Genomic DNA, 12,669 nt, shown 5'->3' with positions numbered 1-12,669 from the left:
GGAGCTACTTCTCCTCAATTTTACTATTTATCTGGCTCTGCCCCCCCCCCTGTCACCTTTATCAAGCCTTGGCCAGGGGATCCGCCATCTTCTGTTCCCCGCCTGTTTAGGAAATACAGAGACAGCTCCTAGGAGATGTCCTGGGAGCCACCGGCTCAGCCTGCCTGTCCCCCCCCCCATGGACCGCCCCGGGCCCCTCTGCCCGTCACTTACTTGGCGTCCAGCCTCTGAACCCTGTCTACCATTTCCTTGCGCTGTGGACACCGCACACCTCCTCCGGGAAGTCTTCCTGGGTTGGGCCAAGCCCCGCTGTCTGGCATGCCGCTCCCAGGGCTCCGTGGAGCTGGGTGTCAGCTAGCGTGCGTGTCCCTGCTAGAGAAAGCCACGCCCCTCCCCGGGCCCTCAGGAGCCCTGCTCCTCTGAGGCCCTGTGTGGGCCTGGACCAGGCTAAGCCAGTGTTTGTTGAGTGGCTCCTGGTAAACACATGTGACCTCACAGAGGTGAGGGATGGGGAGAGAGCTGTGTGGGTATCCCAAGGTGTGCAAGGAAGTAGAGGCTGTGCAAAGGTCCTGGGGTAGCCCGGCTGCGTTCGAGGAGCCACGGTGAGGAGACCCGGGGTGTCGGGAACAGAAGGAAGCCAGAGCAGGGTGGCGGTGGTGGGTGGCAAGAAGGGGGGCCACCCAGAGGGGTCTGGTAGGGGAGACTGAGGCTCAAGGCAGGATGAGGTTGAGGCGGGCGGGCGGGCGGGAGGAGACCTGTACCCATGCCATGGATAGGAGTGGAGGCAGAGGGCTGAAGTGCCCGGGGCTCAGGCTTTAAGCCCAGCTGGTGCATGAGTCATGAGGCCCGGGGCAGCCGGGCTGGCACCGTGGGCAGAGGCCCTGAGAACAGAGGAAAGGTCCTGGGCCGGGGCCTGCACTGGGCAGGACGGGTGGTCACGTGACCGCCCCCCCCCAGCCCTGGCCGCCAGCCGCGGGGCGGGGCCTGAGCTGCCCCAGACCCTATAAGGCCTGCGAGCCCAGCACAGCAGCAGCTGCCAGCCCCGGCCTTCCCCACGGGAACCCCAACGCGGGCCGAGCTGTGGGGGTCCCCCACGTCTTCTCTGCCTCACCCCTTCCAGTCCCTGAGATCACCACTATGTCTGCTGGGGAAGAAGGGAGCCGGGGCCGCCCCAAGTCGAAGGGCAAGGTGAGCAGGAGGGGAGAAAACATGGGGGTCAGAAGCCGCAGGTGAGCCCCCGTTCTGCTCACCCAGCCTCTTCCGTCCCCCTGTCCCCCCCCATGCAGACCCTGAGCAGCTTTTTTGGGTCCCTGCCCGGCTTCGGCGCTGCCCGGAACCTGGTGGCCAACGCCCGTGGCTCTGGGAAGGAGGCCCGGCCGCCCCCCGACCCCACGGCCGCGCCAGCTCGGGCCCAGGGTGAGTGGACCGAGCCATGGGGGCCGGGGGCCTGGGGGTCCTCGGGCTGGCAGGACACAGGCAAGCCTGGCCCTTTGGGAGCTTGATGCATGCTTGGGTGGTCTCATCAGTCACAGCAGTGCCCGATGGGGGAAACTGAGGCAGGGATGGGTGGACAGGCCGGTTAAAGTGGAGGGCTGAGCCCGGCGGTCCCCCGGGAGTGTGTGTATGGGAGCCCAGTGTCCAGAGACGGCCAGCGGCTCTCCTGGGGTCACACAGGAGCTGGCTGGGACAGGACGGGCCCAGGATGGGCAGGGGAGTGGCTTCCGTGGGGAGCCCCCCCTGTGGCCCCCCCCCGATCTGGCTCAGAGCTGCAGGCAGCTGTCTTGAGCACCGCAAACCTCGGGGACACACAGCCAAGCTCTGCCTCAATCACCCCAGGCTCGGTGGGCACCCAGGGCCCCGAGGGGAGAAGGTCCCTGGGGGAGCTGAGCCTGGCTGGCGGCCGCGGGTGCCACCCTCCGCTGTCCCTGGCACGGTGGCCGGGACATTCCAGGCAGTGATGCAACGGCCCCCGGGCAGCGGGGCCTTTCCTAACCGCCGGTGTCCTCACAGCGGCCTCGGAGCCGGAGCAGGTGGCCGGGGAAACGGAGAAGCTGCAGGGGCCTTCGAATGAGGTGAGAGGCGGCTTGGCGGGAGCTGGGCGTGGGCCACGAGGGTGGGCACCCACGCGCGGTGTGGCGCGGCCTGTTTGTGCCTCTGGGAGATTTGGTGGCTCCTGCTCCTCTCTCTCTCTCTGGGCCTCGGCTTGCACATCTGGGAAATGGGCACAAGCTCCATGCTCCAAAGAGCCTGATGTTCCCCTCCTGTCCAAGTCAGTCTGTGAGAAAGAAATAGCTCATTGCATCCTAGACACCCAGAGAGGCTGAGACACCCACCCCGAGTCACATAGCAGCACGGGCAGGACCTTGGTTCTAGATGAGCCCGGCCCTGCAGAGGGGTGTGGCAGCTGAGGGCCACATTCTGGGGGACAAAGCGCTGGGAGGGTTGAGGGTACGGCCTGCACCTCACTCTCCACTCCATTTTGCCCAGAGCACTAGCTGGCCAGGCTTCCCAGAGAGCCAAGTACGACTGGGTCACCCCAGTTGGACTCCCCTGCTTCAAATCAAAGCACCCCTCAGAGGCCATACCCTGCTCTTCTGCCGGCACGGAGCAGCCGCCGCATTCCAGCTCCCCACTCTCCTCAAGGAGCTCTTTTGTGTAGGGATGGGGTTTGAACTCAGGGCCTGGAAGCTTGGGAAGCAGGCATTCGCTGCCTTGAGCCACCCCCAACCAACTAAGCCACGCCCACAAGAATCCTCACCCACAACCAAACCACACCCACAAAGAAAGCCCCACCCACAACCAAGCCCCACCCACACCACTGTGGCCAAGCCCCCCAGCCATGGAAATAACTTTTGGATACCCATGGGACTAGAACTGGGCCTGGGCACCATCCCTGAGCTTTTATTTTTGGCGGGAGGGGTCAGTTATAGGGCTTTGAACCCTGGACCTGGGCGCTGTCCCTCAGCTCTTCAGCTCAAGGCTAGTGCTCTACCACTTGAGCCACAGCGCCATTGGAGATAAGGGTCTCAGGGATTTTCCTGCCCGGTTTGGCTTTGAACTGGGATCCTCAGAAATCAGCCTGCTGAGAGGCTAGGATTGCAGGCTGAGCCACTGGTCCTGGGCTATTATTTTTTGAGCCACATCCCTATCTACCAAGCCACGCCCACCAAACAATACATTCCTCATCGAAGCCACACCCCCACTGCTGGAGTCATTGGGTTTAGGTCCGGTGAAGGCTCAGAGAAAGGATGTGGCTTGTTTGCTGCGAGTGAGGAGAGCTGGATTTGAACTTGGAGAGAATTCCAGCACCAGGCTGAGGGGCTGAGTCATGCTCCTGTGTGGTGACTTTCTGTTGAATGCATTGTGTGTGTGCGTGTGTGTGTGTGTCACCAGTCCTAGGGCCACACACTCTTACTTAGGTTTGTGTTCAAGGCTAGCACTCTACCACTTGAACCACAGCTCCACTTCTGGTTTTCTGGGGGTTCATTGGAGATAAAGGCTGGCTTCAGACTGTGATCCTCCGATCTCAGCCTCCTGAGTAACTCAATAACTGGGATTACAAACTCGTGCCTAGTGAGTACATTGGTTTTAATAAACACTAAGCCCAGATGGCTCAACACCTCGGGAGCAAGAGGACAGAATGGCCGGGCGCGGGTGGCTCACTTCCTGCAACCCTCGCTACTCAGGAGGCTGAGATCTGAGGGATTCTTATCTCCAATGAACCACCAGAAAACCGGAAGTGGCGCTGTGGTTCAAGTGGTAGAGCGCTGGCCTTGAGCAAAAGAGCTCAGGGACAGCTCCAGGCCCAGAATTCAAGCGTCAGGGCTCAGAAGAGGGACATTTGGGTCAGCTGTAATGGTAACTAAGAATGCCGTGTCTTGGGGTGTCAGGGTCCCCTATAGTGAATGGAGGGCACTCAGGGCTCAGCTGAGGGGAGTCGGGCCCCAGTGGTGCTGGCGGGAGTTGGGCCTGTGGGTGGCGGGTGGCAGAGGCCTGAGCCTCCACTTGCTGCTGACCGCCCTGCTTCCCCCTCAGCTGACCGCAGCGGCCCAGGCCGGCTCCACGATGACTCGGACCAAAGATGCCCTCTCCTCGGGGATAACCAGCATGCTGGACTCGGCCAAGGGTGTGGTCCAGGGCGGCCTGGACACCACACGGTCAGCCCTGGCCAGCACCAAGGATGCAGCATCTGAAGGGGTCCTGGGGGCCGTGGGGATGGCCAAAGGGGTGGTGCAAGGGGGCCTGGACACCTCCAAGGCTGTCCTCACAGGTACCAAGGACACGGTGGCCACCGGACTCTCGGGAGCCGTAAACGTGGCCAAGAGCACCGTGCAGGTGGGCGTGGACACCAGCAAGACCGTGCTGACCGGAACGAAGGACACAGTGGCCACCGGGCTCACGGGGGCTGCAAATGTGGCCAAGAGTGCCATGCAGGCTGGCATAGACACCAGCAAGACCGTGCTGACCGGAACGAAGGACACAGTGGCCACCGGGATCGCAGGCGCTGTGAACATGGCCAAAGGGACAGTGCAGACCGGCCTGGACACCACCAAGTCTGTGGTCATGGGCACCAAGGACACAGTGGCCACTGGCCTCATGGGGGCTGTGGATGTGGCCAAAGGGACAGTCCAAACGGGTCTGGACACTTCGAAAGCTGTCCTCACAGGCACAAAAGATACAGTGGCCACAGGGCTCACGGGGGCCGTGAATGTGGCCAAAGGCACAGTGCAGACCGGCCTGGACACCACCAAGAGCGTGCTGACCGGCACCAAGAACACAGTGGCCCCTGGGCTCACAGGAGCTCTGAACATGGCCAAAGGGACGGTGCAGACCGGCCTGGACACTTCAAAGGCTGTCCTCACGGGCACCAAAAACACAGTGGCCACGGGGCTCACGGGGGCCATGAATGTGGCCAAAGGGACAGTGCAGACAGGCCTGGACACCACCAAGTCTGTGGTCATGGGCACCAAGGACACAGTGGCCACTGGACTCACAGGGGCCACAAATGTGGCCAAGAGTGCTGTGCAGGCTGGCCTGGCCACCAGCAAGACCGTGCTGACAGGAACGAAGGATACAGTGGCTACCGGGATTTCAGGGGCTGTGGACGTGGCCAAGAGCGCTGTACAGGCTGGCGTGGACACCAGCAAGACCGTGCTCACTGGAACAAAGGACACAGTCAGCAGTGGAGTCACCGGCGCCATCAATGTGGCAAGGGGACAATGCAGACCGGCCTGGACACTTCAAAGGCTGTCCTCACGGGCACCAAAAACACAGTGGCCACAGGGCTCACGGGAGCTGTGAACGTGGCCAAGAACGCCGTGCAGGCTGGCGTGGACACCAGCAAGACCGTGCTGACCGGCACAAAGGACACAGTGGCCACTGGGCTCACAGGGGCTGCAAACATGGCTAAAGGGACAGTCCAAGCGGGCCTGGACACTTCAAAGGCTGTCCTCACGGGCACAAAAAACACAGTGGCCACGGGGCTCACAGGCGCCATGAATGTGGCCAAGAGCGCTGTGCAGGCTGGCATGGACACCAGCAAGACCGTGCTCACTGGAACGAAGGACACAGTCAGCAGTGGAGTCACCGGTGCCATCAATGTGGCCAAGGGGACAGTGCAGACCGGCCTGGACACCAGCAAGTCTGTGGTCATGGGCACCAAGGACACAGTGGCCACCGGACTCACAGGGGCCACAAATGTGGCCAAGAGCGCTGTGCAGGCTGGCGTGGCCACCAGCAAGACCGTGCTGACCAGAACGAAGGACACAGTGGCCACCGGGCTTTCAGGGGCTGTGGACGTGGCCAAGAGTGCCGTACAGGCTGGTATGGACACCAGCAAGACCGTGCTGACCGGCACGAAGGACACAGTGGCCACCGGGCTCACAGGGGCTGCAAACATGGCCAAGGGAACGGTCCAGACCGGTCTGGACACCACCAAGTCTGTGGTCATGGGTACCAAGGACACAGTGGCCACCGGGCTCACAGGGGCCACAAACGTGGCCAAGAGCGCTGTGCAGGCTGGCGTGGCCACCAGCAAGACCATGCTGACAGGAACGAAGGACACAGTGGCCACCGGGCTCACGGGGGCTGTGGACGTGGCCAAGGGGACTGTGCAGACTGGTCTGGATACCACCAAATCTGTCATCATGGGCACCAAGGACACAGTGGCCACCGGGCTCACAGGGGCCACAAATGTGGCCAAGAGCGCCGTGCAGGCTGGCGTGGCCACCAGCAAGACCGTGCTGACTGGAACGAAGGACACAGTGGCCACTGGGCTCACAGGGGCCACAAATGTGGCCAAGAGCGCCGTGCAGGCTGGGGTGGCCACCAGCAAGACCGTGCTGACCGGAACTAAGGACACAGTCAGCAGTGGGGTCACCGGTGCCATCAATGTGGCCAAGGGGACAGTGCAGACCGGCCTGGACACCACCAAGTCTATGGTCATGGGCACTAAAGACACAGTGTCCACAGGGCTCACGGGGGCCATGAACGTGGCCAAGACGGCTGTGCAGGCTGGGGTGGATACCAGCAAGACCATGCTCACTGGAACAAAAGACTCGGTCAGCAGTGGGGTCACTGGCGCCATCAATGTGGCCAAGGGCGCTGTCCAGGGTGGCCTGGACACTTCGAAAGCTGTCCTCACAGGCACAAAAGATACAGTGGCCACCGGGCTCACAGGGGCTGTGAACGTGGCCAAAGGGACAGTGCAGACCGGCCTGGACACTTCAAAGGCTGTCCTCACGGGCACCAAAAACACAGTGGCCACGGGGCTGACAGGGGCCACAAACTTGGCCAAAAGCGCCATGCAGGCTGGTGTGGACACCGGCAAGACTGTGCTGACCAGCACGAAGGACACGGTGAGCAGCGGGCTCACTGGTGCCATCAATGTGGCCAAAGGGACGGTCCAGACTGGCCTGGACACCACCAAGAGCGTGCTGACCGGCACCAAAAACACAGTGGCCCCTGGGCTCACAGGAGCTCTGAACATGGCCAAAGGGACGGTGCAGACCGGCCTGGACACTTCAAAGGCTGTCCTCACGGGCACCAAAAACACAGTGGCCACGGGGCTCACAGGGGCCATGAACGTGGCCAAGAGCGCCGTGCAGGCTGGTGTGGACACTGGCAAGACCATGCTGACCGGCACGAAGGATACAGTGTCCACCGGGCTCACGGGGGCTGTGGACGTGGCCAAGAGCACTGTACAGGCTGGTGTGGACACCAGCAAGACCTTGCTGACCGGCACGAAGGACACAGTGGCCACCGGGCTCACAGGGGCTGTGAATGTGGCCAAGGGAACAGTGCAGACCGGCCTGGACACTTCAAAAGCTGTCCTGACAGGTACCAAAAATACAGTGTCCACGGGGCTCACAGGAGCTGTGAACGTGGCCAAAGGGACAGTCCAGACGGGTCTGGACACCACCAAGTCTGTTGTCATGGGAACCAAGGACACAGTGGCCTCGGGGCTGGCGGGGGCTGTGAACGTGGCCCAGGGCACCGTTCAATCCGGCCTCCATGCAACCCAGAACGTGGCTCTGGGTGCCAAGGCCACAATCTGCAGCGGGGTCACCCAGGGCATGGAGGTGGCCAGAGGCACCGTCCAGGGTGGCCTGGACACCAGCGACGCCACGCTGGCTGGCAGCAGAGCCGTCACATCCACCCGACTCACGGAGGCAGAAGAGGTGATCACGGGCGCTGTCCACGCTGGAGCTGGTGCTGCGTGGAGTGGGGCCCCGGGCAGCCCTGACGGGGGCGGAGCCCACAGTGAGCTCATGGATGCACACCGGGTAGACATAGCGCCGGCCAGGCTGTGCCATGAGCTGCGAGGGCTGGGGGAGCTCTTCCACCCCATGAGCGCCCAGGAGCAAGGTGAGGTGGAGACGGGCAGGGCAGGGGCGGCACTGCCTGGGGTTTCCTGGAGTGAGGCTGGCTGTCTTTCTTCCAGCCCAGCTGGAGGCCTCGGAGCCGGGGCCGAAGGTGCTCTCGGCTGACCAGGCCAGCTACTTCGTGTGTCTCGGGGATCTGGCCCCCACCTTCCGCCAGCGGGCTTTCGAGCACAGCCTGAGCCACGTTCAACACAGTCAGTTCCAGGCCCGGGACGCCCTGGCCCAGCTGCAGGATGCCTTCCAGACGGTGAGGACGCTGCTGCCCCTCCCCACACCTCTGCCCATGCGCCATTCAACACACACACACACCGTACGCCTGGCAGGCCCGCCCCCCCAGAGAGGCAGGGGTGCAGAGCCAGGGATAACTAACACGCAGGCCGGCGGGGGCAGCTGGGGAGCGAATGCCAGTACAGCTGGACTCAGGACCCTGAGGCCGAATCCAACAACTTCCTGGGCACAGTGCCTGTGCATCCTGGGGCAGGGCCTCTGCAGGCAGCTGAGCAGCGTCTCAGGAGCCCCTCCCACTGCGACACCCACTCATGTCCCTCACCGTCAGCCAGGGGCACCTGAGGACTGGCTGGGCCAAGGCCCCGAGGCAGAAAGATGCTGAGAGGGTGGCAGAGGGGACAGGACAGATCCTGCCCTGGGGACTCAACCCTAGAAGCCATGCTGACGGCCGGGACTCTAGGGAGTCATGGCTGGGTTCGTGCTAGATGGTGACATCATCTTACAGACATCAAGTTGCCTGGTCGCCACTCCTAAGCCCACCTCTGGTCCCTTCCCATGAGACCCCGGGGGACGGCCCAGCCTGAGCTCCAGGCCCCATGCTCTGGGACGCACTAGTCCCTGCCAGGCACCCCCCTCCCCCTACTGACCCCCCTTCCACCCTTCCAGATGGAGGCCGAGGTGCAGGCTCCAGGAGAGCAGCAGTGTGGAGATGGGGAAGCTAGCCCCACAGCGGACCACACAGAGGTGCAGTGGCACAGTGGCCCTCTCTCCTCCCCAGCCTTCCCCCTGCCCCTCTCTCCCTCCCTCCCCTGCCCTCCCCTGCTCACCGGCTGTCTGTTCCACAGGTGCCAGGCGCCGAGGCTCTGTCCAGGGTCTGCACCCTCCTCCGCCAGCTGCACTCGGCCTACAGCGGCCTGGCCTGCGGCCTGCGGGGCCTGTCGGAGCCCCAGCGGCAGCTGGGCCGCGCCCGCCACAGCCTGTGTGAGCTCTACAGCCTGGTGTCCTCCGTGGGCTCCGCCGTGGAGCTGCCAGCCGAGCGCCTGGCCCAGAGCCGGGAGGGCATGAGCCACGCATGGCAGGGGCTGGAGGCGCAGCTGGAGGCCCTGCAGCACAGCCCCCCGCTCGGCTGGCTCGTGGGGCCCTTCGCCACGGGCCCCCGTGCGCACCAGCTGTAGGCATCTGCAGCCCCAGGCCGGTCCTGTGCACCCCCAGCCCAGCCTGCTTCCCCAGGGCCCTCGTCCCGTGCGTCCAAGCAGGGGCCCCGGGGATGGGGCTCTGTCTGCGCCTCCTGCCCCGGCTCCAGGGAGGGGTCGTGTGGCTAGGACTGGCCGCAAGGACTTCTGGGAGCTCTGGGCCCCTTCCTGTGGCCACCAGCTGTGGGGCACCTCTACACTGCGGGCAGAGGCTGACCCGGCCCCTGACCAGCGCACAGCAGGTGCGAAATGCCTTCACAGGGGACCTGACTTGAGGGAACAGGAGAACCACCCCGACCCCTGTGGGATGGAGCCGGGCCGTGCAGAGGGCTGGACGAGGTGAAGCCGAGGCCTGGCCGTCCTCCCTGGCCTGGGATCCGCGGAACGGGCAGGAACGGGCCAGCGGGGGCGGGGGGCCGCAGGGACGGAGGGAGCAGCAGGTGACGGCCATGACAGGGCCTGTGAACCCTTCCCCAGCCTTTCCTTCCCCAGCTTCATGCCACACGCAGCACAGAGGAGCGACATGAGTGCCGCCGGCTACAGCCATGGAGACACCAGGCCCAGCGCTGCGCCCCAGGCCTCCTTCCCCAGTCCACCCGCTCCCAGGGGCCTCTGGGGGACGGACGCACACCGCTCCCCACTGCCGTTAGCAAACCGAGCCAATAAAAGGGATCTCTTTTCATTAGAAAACCCTTTATAGTCATTTCATGTCGGTCAGAAATCACAGAAATTAGGCAGAAAACCCCCCGAGGGGACAGATACAAACAAACAGCACAGCGGTTCCCCCCAAGGTCTCTGCTCTGGCGGGGGTGGGGAAGGGGGCAGCAGCCGCAGCCCGAGCTCAGCTCTCCTCGTCCAGCCGCACCCTCTCGCGTTCCTGCCGCTCGCCCCCAGGCCTGTCCGGGTCGGGGCCCTCCCGCAGGCTGCTGGGGGGGGCACAATGAAAGGGGGGTGAGGACCGCTGGGCCAGCTCTAGGCCATGGGGAGCAGGGCAGGCGTGAGGGGAAGTGGGGTCCTGGCCGCTGCCTGCAGAGACCCTGAGACCCGGGGCAGACACCAGCGGATGGCCCCCAGAGCGGCCACGCACGCCGCGTGGGCCTGGCGCTGTCTGTGGGCTGGGGGGGGGGGGCGGCCGCGGGGGGGCACCCAGGGGCCCGTGGCACACTCACTCGCCCTGCAGGTCTCCAGAGCCGCACCTCGCGCCCTCCTCCGAGTCCTGCCCGTCTTCCTCCTTGTCCTCCACGCTCTCCCTCTTTTGTGATGTGGCATCGCCATTCACGGGGGCTGGGAGATCTAGGGGGCATGGAGAAGTTGGGGTCACTCCCTGACGCTCCCCGTGGCGGACCTGTGGTCGGGGCGGGCCTTGGGCGCTGAGCCTCTGCTTTGCAGATGGTCTCCCCCAAACGGCCCTCAGCATGCGCAGGCTCACGCGAGAGCCACAGGCCCCGCGAGGCTGGTCTGCAGCTACTGCGGCCACCTGGACAGAGGCAGGGTGTGACCCCGCTAGAATGTTCTAGCCCGAGAGACACAGGAGCAGGCTCCGCCACCCAGGTCCTCACCAGCAGCCTCGTCCTCAGCCTTGTCCTTGGGGGCCTCCTCCCCGCTCAGCAGCTCATCCGCCTTCTCCCTCTCGGTGCCTGTCTTGTTGGCTTTCTGGATTGCCTCAATCTTGGGCCCCAGCACCCGCGACTTGAGCCGCGTGTAGACCTCCGCCGCCTTCTCCATGACGTCCTTGTTGGCTTTGTACCGGCGAATCTGCCCACATGGCCACCGTGTCACCCCAGGGAGCCGGCTGACCCCCCCCCAAGACCCTTGCCAGTCCCCATGGCCTCCACCCCTGCAGGGCCTCTCCCCGTCTGCCTCCTGCCTTACCTTCTTCAGTGTGGCCACCACGTCGGTGTTCTTTTGCAGGATCTGGGAGGTCACTTGCAGCGTCCCCAGCTCGTCCAGTGCATTCAGACACCTCTGCACGTCCTGGAGGGGTGGGGGGGGGTAGGAGAAGGGTTGTGGCTGTACCATGGCCAGAGGCCAGCCAGGAGCCAGCATGGTAGTGTGGGGGGGGTCCCCTACACTGCAGGGGAGGCCGGGCCCTGACCCCACAGGTCCACCCAGGCCTTCGCTGATGGAGCGAGAACTCCCGGGACGCGAGGTGGCTGAGGGATCTCTTACCGGATTGTCCACCTTCAGCGCGAACTTGATCTCACTGTGCAGCTTCTGCAGCTTCTCCTCTACAGAAGGTTCTGGGCGAGAAGAGACACCACCAGACCTAAGTGGGGACTGCATGTAGGCCCCGGCCCCAGGCAGCTCAGCCCCCCTACACTCCAGGACCCCAGGGCTCTGCGGAGCCACTGCGCTCTCCTGAGAGGGAGGCGCGACCCGGCCTGGTCTGCCCCGCCCGCCCCGGCTCCTCACCTTTCTTCTTCTCCACCTTCCTGTCCAGTGGGAGCCCTTCGGACCGTTTCCGGGTTCGCTCCACTTTCCCAGGCCTGCGGAGAGGTGACCCCCACACAGGTCCCTGGTCACCTAGCCCATGTGGCTACCAGCGCCCAGGGGCACCGGGCTCCCACCCCGCAGCTGGGCCCTGGCATGGATGGAGGGCAGCCACCTGCTTCCAGGGCTGTGGGCCTGGCCGGGGGTGGTACTGACCTGGCTCTCTGCTTGTCTTCGGGCCGGCCCCTCTTCTCCTTCTGGCTGGGTTTCTTCGTGGGCTCCGAGCCCTGTGACTGGGACTTCCTCCCAGGTTTCCTTCCCTATAGCGCAGGAGCACAGGGGTCATGAGTCCAGGCCTCCACTCAGCAGAGGGGCGGCAGTGTCACAGCCCGGTCCTCTTTTCACTGCACAAACCACCCTCTCTCCTCCCTGCTTCCCCACCCCCTCCCACCTCTGTTTCAGCCACACAGGCTCCTTCACTGGTCCTCAAACAAGTCAGGCTCCATCCTGCCCCAGGGCCTTTGCACAGGCTGCTCCCCTGCCCAGAGTCCTTGTGCGCTGCCCCTCACTGTGTTCAGTTCCTTACTTAAAACACCATTACGCCTGAAGCGTTAGAGACGGACCCTTCTAAAGTGGAAATGGGGCCTGTGAGGGGGTGGAGACTGAGGTATGCGGGAGGTGAAGGCAGGTGGACTGCAGTCTAGGCCTGCCTGGGAGAAAAGGGAGAAACCTTATCCAAAAAGCAGCTAAAGCCAACAGGAGTAGGGTGTGGCCGCCGGCTCTGCAGCCTGCATGCCCGTGCCCGTTCCCACACCTCATCGGTGCTCGGTATCCCGGAAGTCCCTCATGCAGGTGTGGGATGGGGAGGGCGGCGGCCGCGGCGCAGGTCCTCCCGGGCGCCCACCTCTCGGTCCAGCTCGGCCTCGGGCTCCGAG

General features: G+C 64.1%; 3 protein-coding genes across 3 annotated transcripts in view; 2 read left to right on the top strand and 1 right to left on the bottom strand.

Moving 5' to 3' along the window:
• The window catches only part of Plin5 (perilipin 5), a 7,821-nt gene extending 7,463 nt beyond the window's left edge, over positions 1–358 (top strand). Inside the window, exon 8 of the mRNA XM_013022650.1 lies at positions 332–358. Within this exon, the coding sequence (XP_012878104.1) occupies positions 332–358 (27 nt within the window). The remainder of the gene's footprint in view (positions 1–331) is intronic.
• A 779-nt stretch (positions 359–1,137) lies between these two features.
• Positions 1,138–9,286, top strand: Plin4 (perilipin 4). The gene is made up of 10 exons (XM_013022649.1): positions 1,138–1,188; positions 1,287–1,416; positions 2,011–2,072; positions 4,036–4,335; positions 4,435–5,022; positions 5,214–5,952; positions 6,052–7,866; positions 7,943–8,130; positions 8,778–8,855; positions 8,957–9,286. The coding sequence occupies exons 1-10, from the start codon at positions 1,138–1,140 to the stop codon at positions 9,284–9,286; spliced, it is 4,281 nt and encodes a 1,426-aa protein (XP_012878103.1).
• A 696-nt stretch (positions 9,287–9,982) lies between these two features.
• The window catches only part of LOC105990284 (hepatoma-derived growth factor-related protein 2), a 15,225-nt gene continuing 12,538 nt past the window's right edge, over positions 9,983–12,669 (bottom strand). Inside the window, exons 5-12 of the mRNA XM_013022648.1 lie at positions 12,639–12,662; positions 11,951–12,054; positions 11,717–11,790; positions 11,474–11,544; positions 11,177–11,278; positions 10,864–11,059; positions 10,474–10,597; positions 9,983–10,230 (exon numbers count right to left, since the gene is read on the bottom strand). Coding sequence (XP_012878102.1) covers positions 10,146–10,230; positions 10,474–10,597; positions 10,864–11,059; positions 11,177–11,278; positions 11,474–11,544; positions 11,717–11,790; positions 11,951–12,054; positions 12,639–12,662 — 780 coding nt within the window. The 3' untranslated portion in view covers positions 9,983–10,145. The remainder of the gene's footprint in view (positions 10,231–10,473; positions 10,598–10,863; positions 11,060–11,176; positions 11,279–11,473; positions 11,545–11,716; positions 11,791–11,950; positions 12,055–12,638; positions 12,663–12,669) is intronic.

The sequence above is a fragment of the Dipodomys ordii genome, unplaced genomic scaffold (assembly GCF_000151885.1).
Source record: "Dipodomys ordii isolate 6190 unplaced genomic scaffold, Dord_2.0 Scaffold64, whole genome shotgun sequence".
In the NCBI taxonomy this organism is placed as follows: Eukaryota; Metazoa; Chordata; class Mammalia; order Rodentia; family Heteromyidae; genus Dipodomys; species Dipodomys ordii.
This window is presented reverse-complemented; position numbering and strand designations above follow the sequence as displayed.

Bases quoted from the DNA above. Each gene is read 5' to 3' on its own strand.
- Plin4 (XM_013022649.1), top strand. From the start codon at position 1,138: ATGTCTGCTGGGGAAGAAGGGAGCCGGGGCCGCCCCAAGTCGAAGGGC. The intron at 7,867-7,942 runs GTGAGGTGGAGA...TCTTTCTTCCAG, and splicing joins CATGAGCGCCCAGGAGCAAG to CCCAGCTGGAGGCCTCGGAG. The intron at 8,856-8,956 runs GTGCAGTGGCAC...TCTGTTCCACAG, and splicing joins CCACAGCGGACCACACAGAG to GTGCCAGGCGCCGAGGCTCT.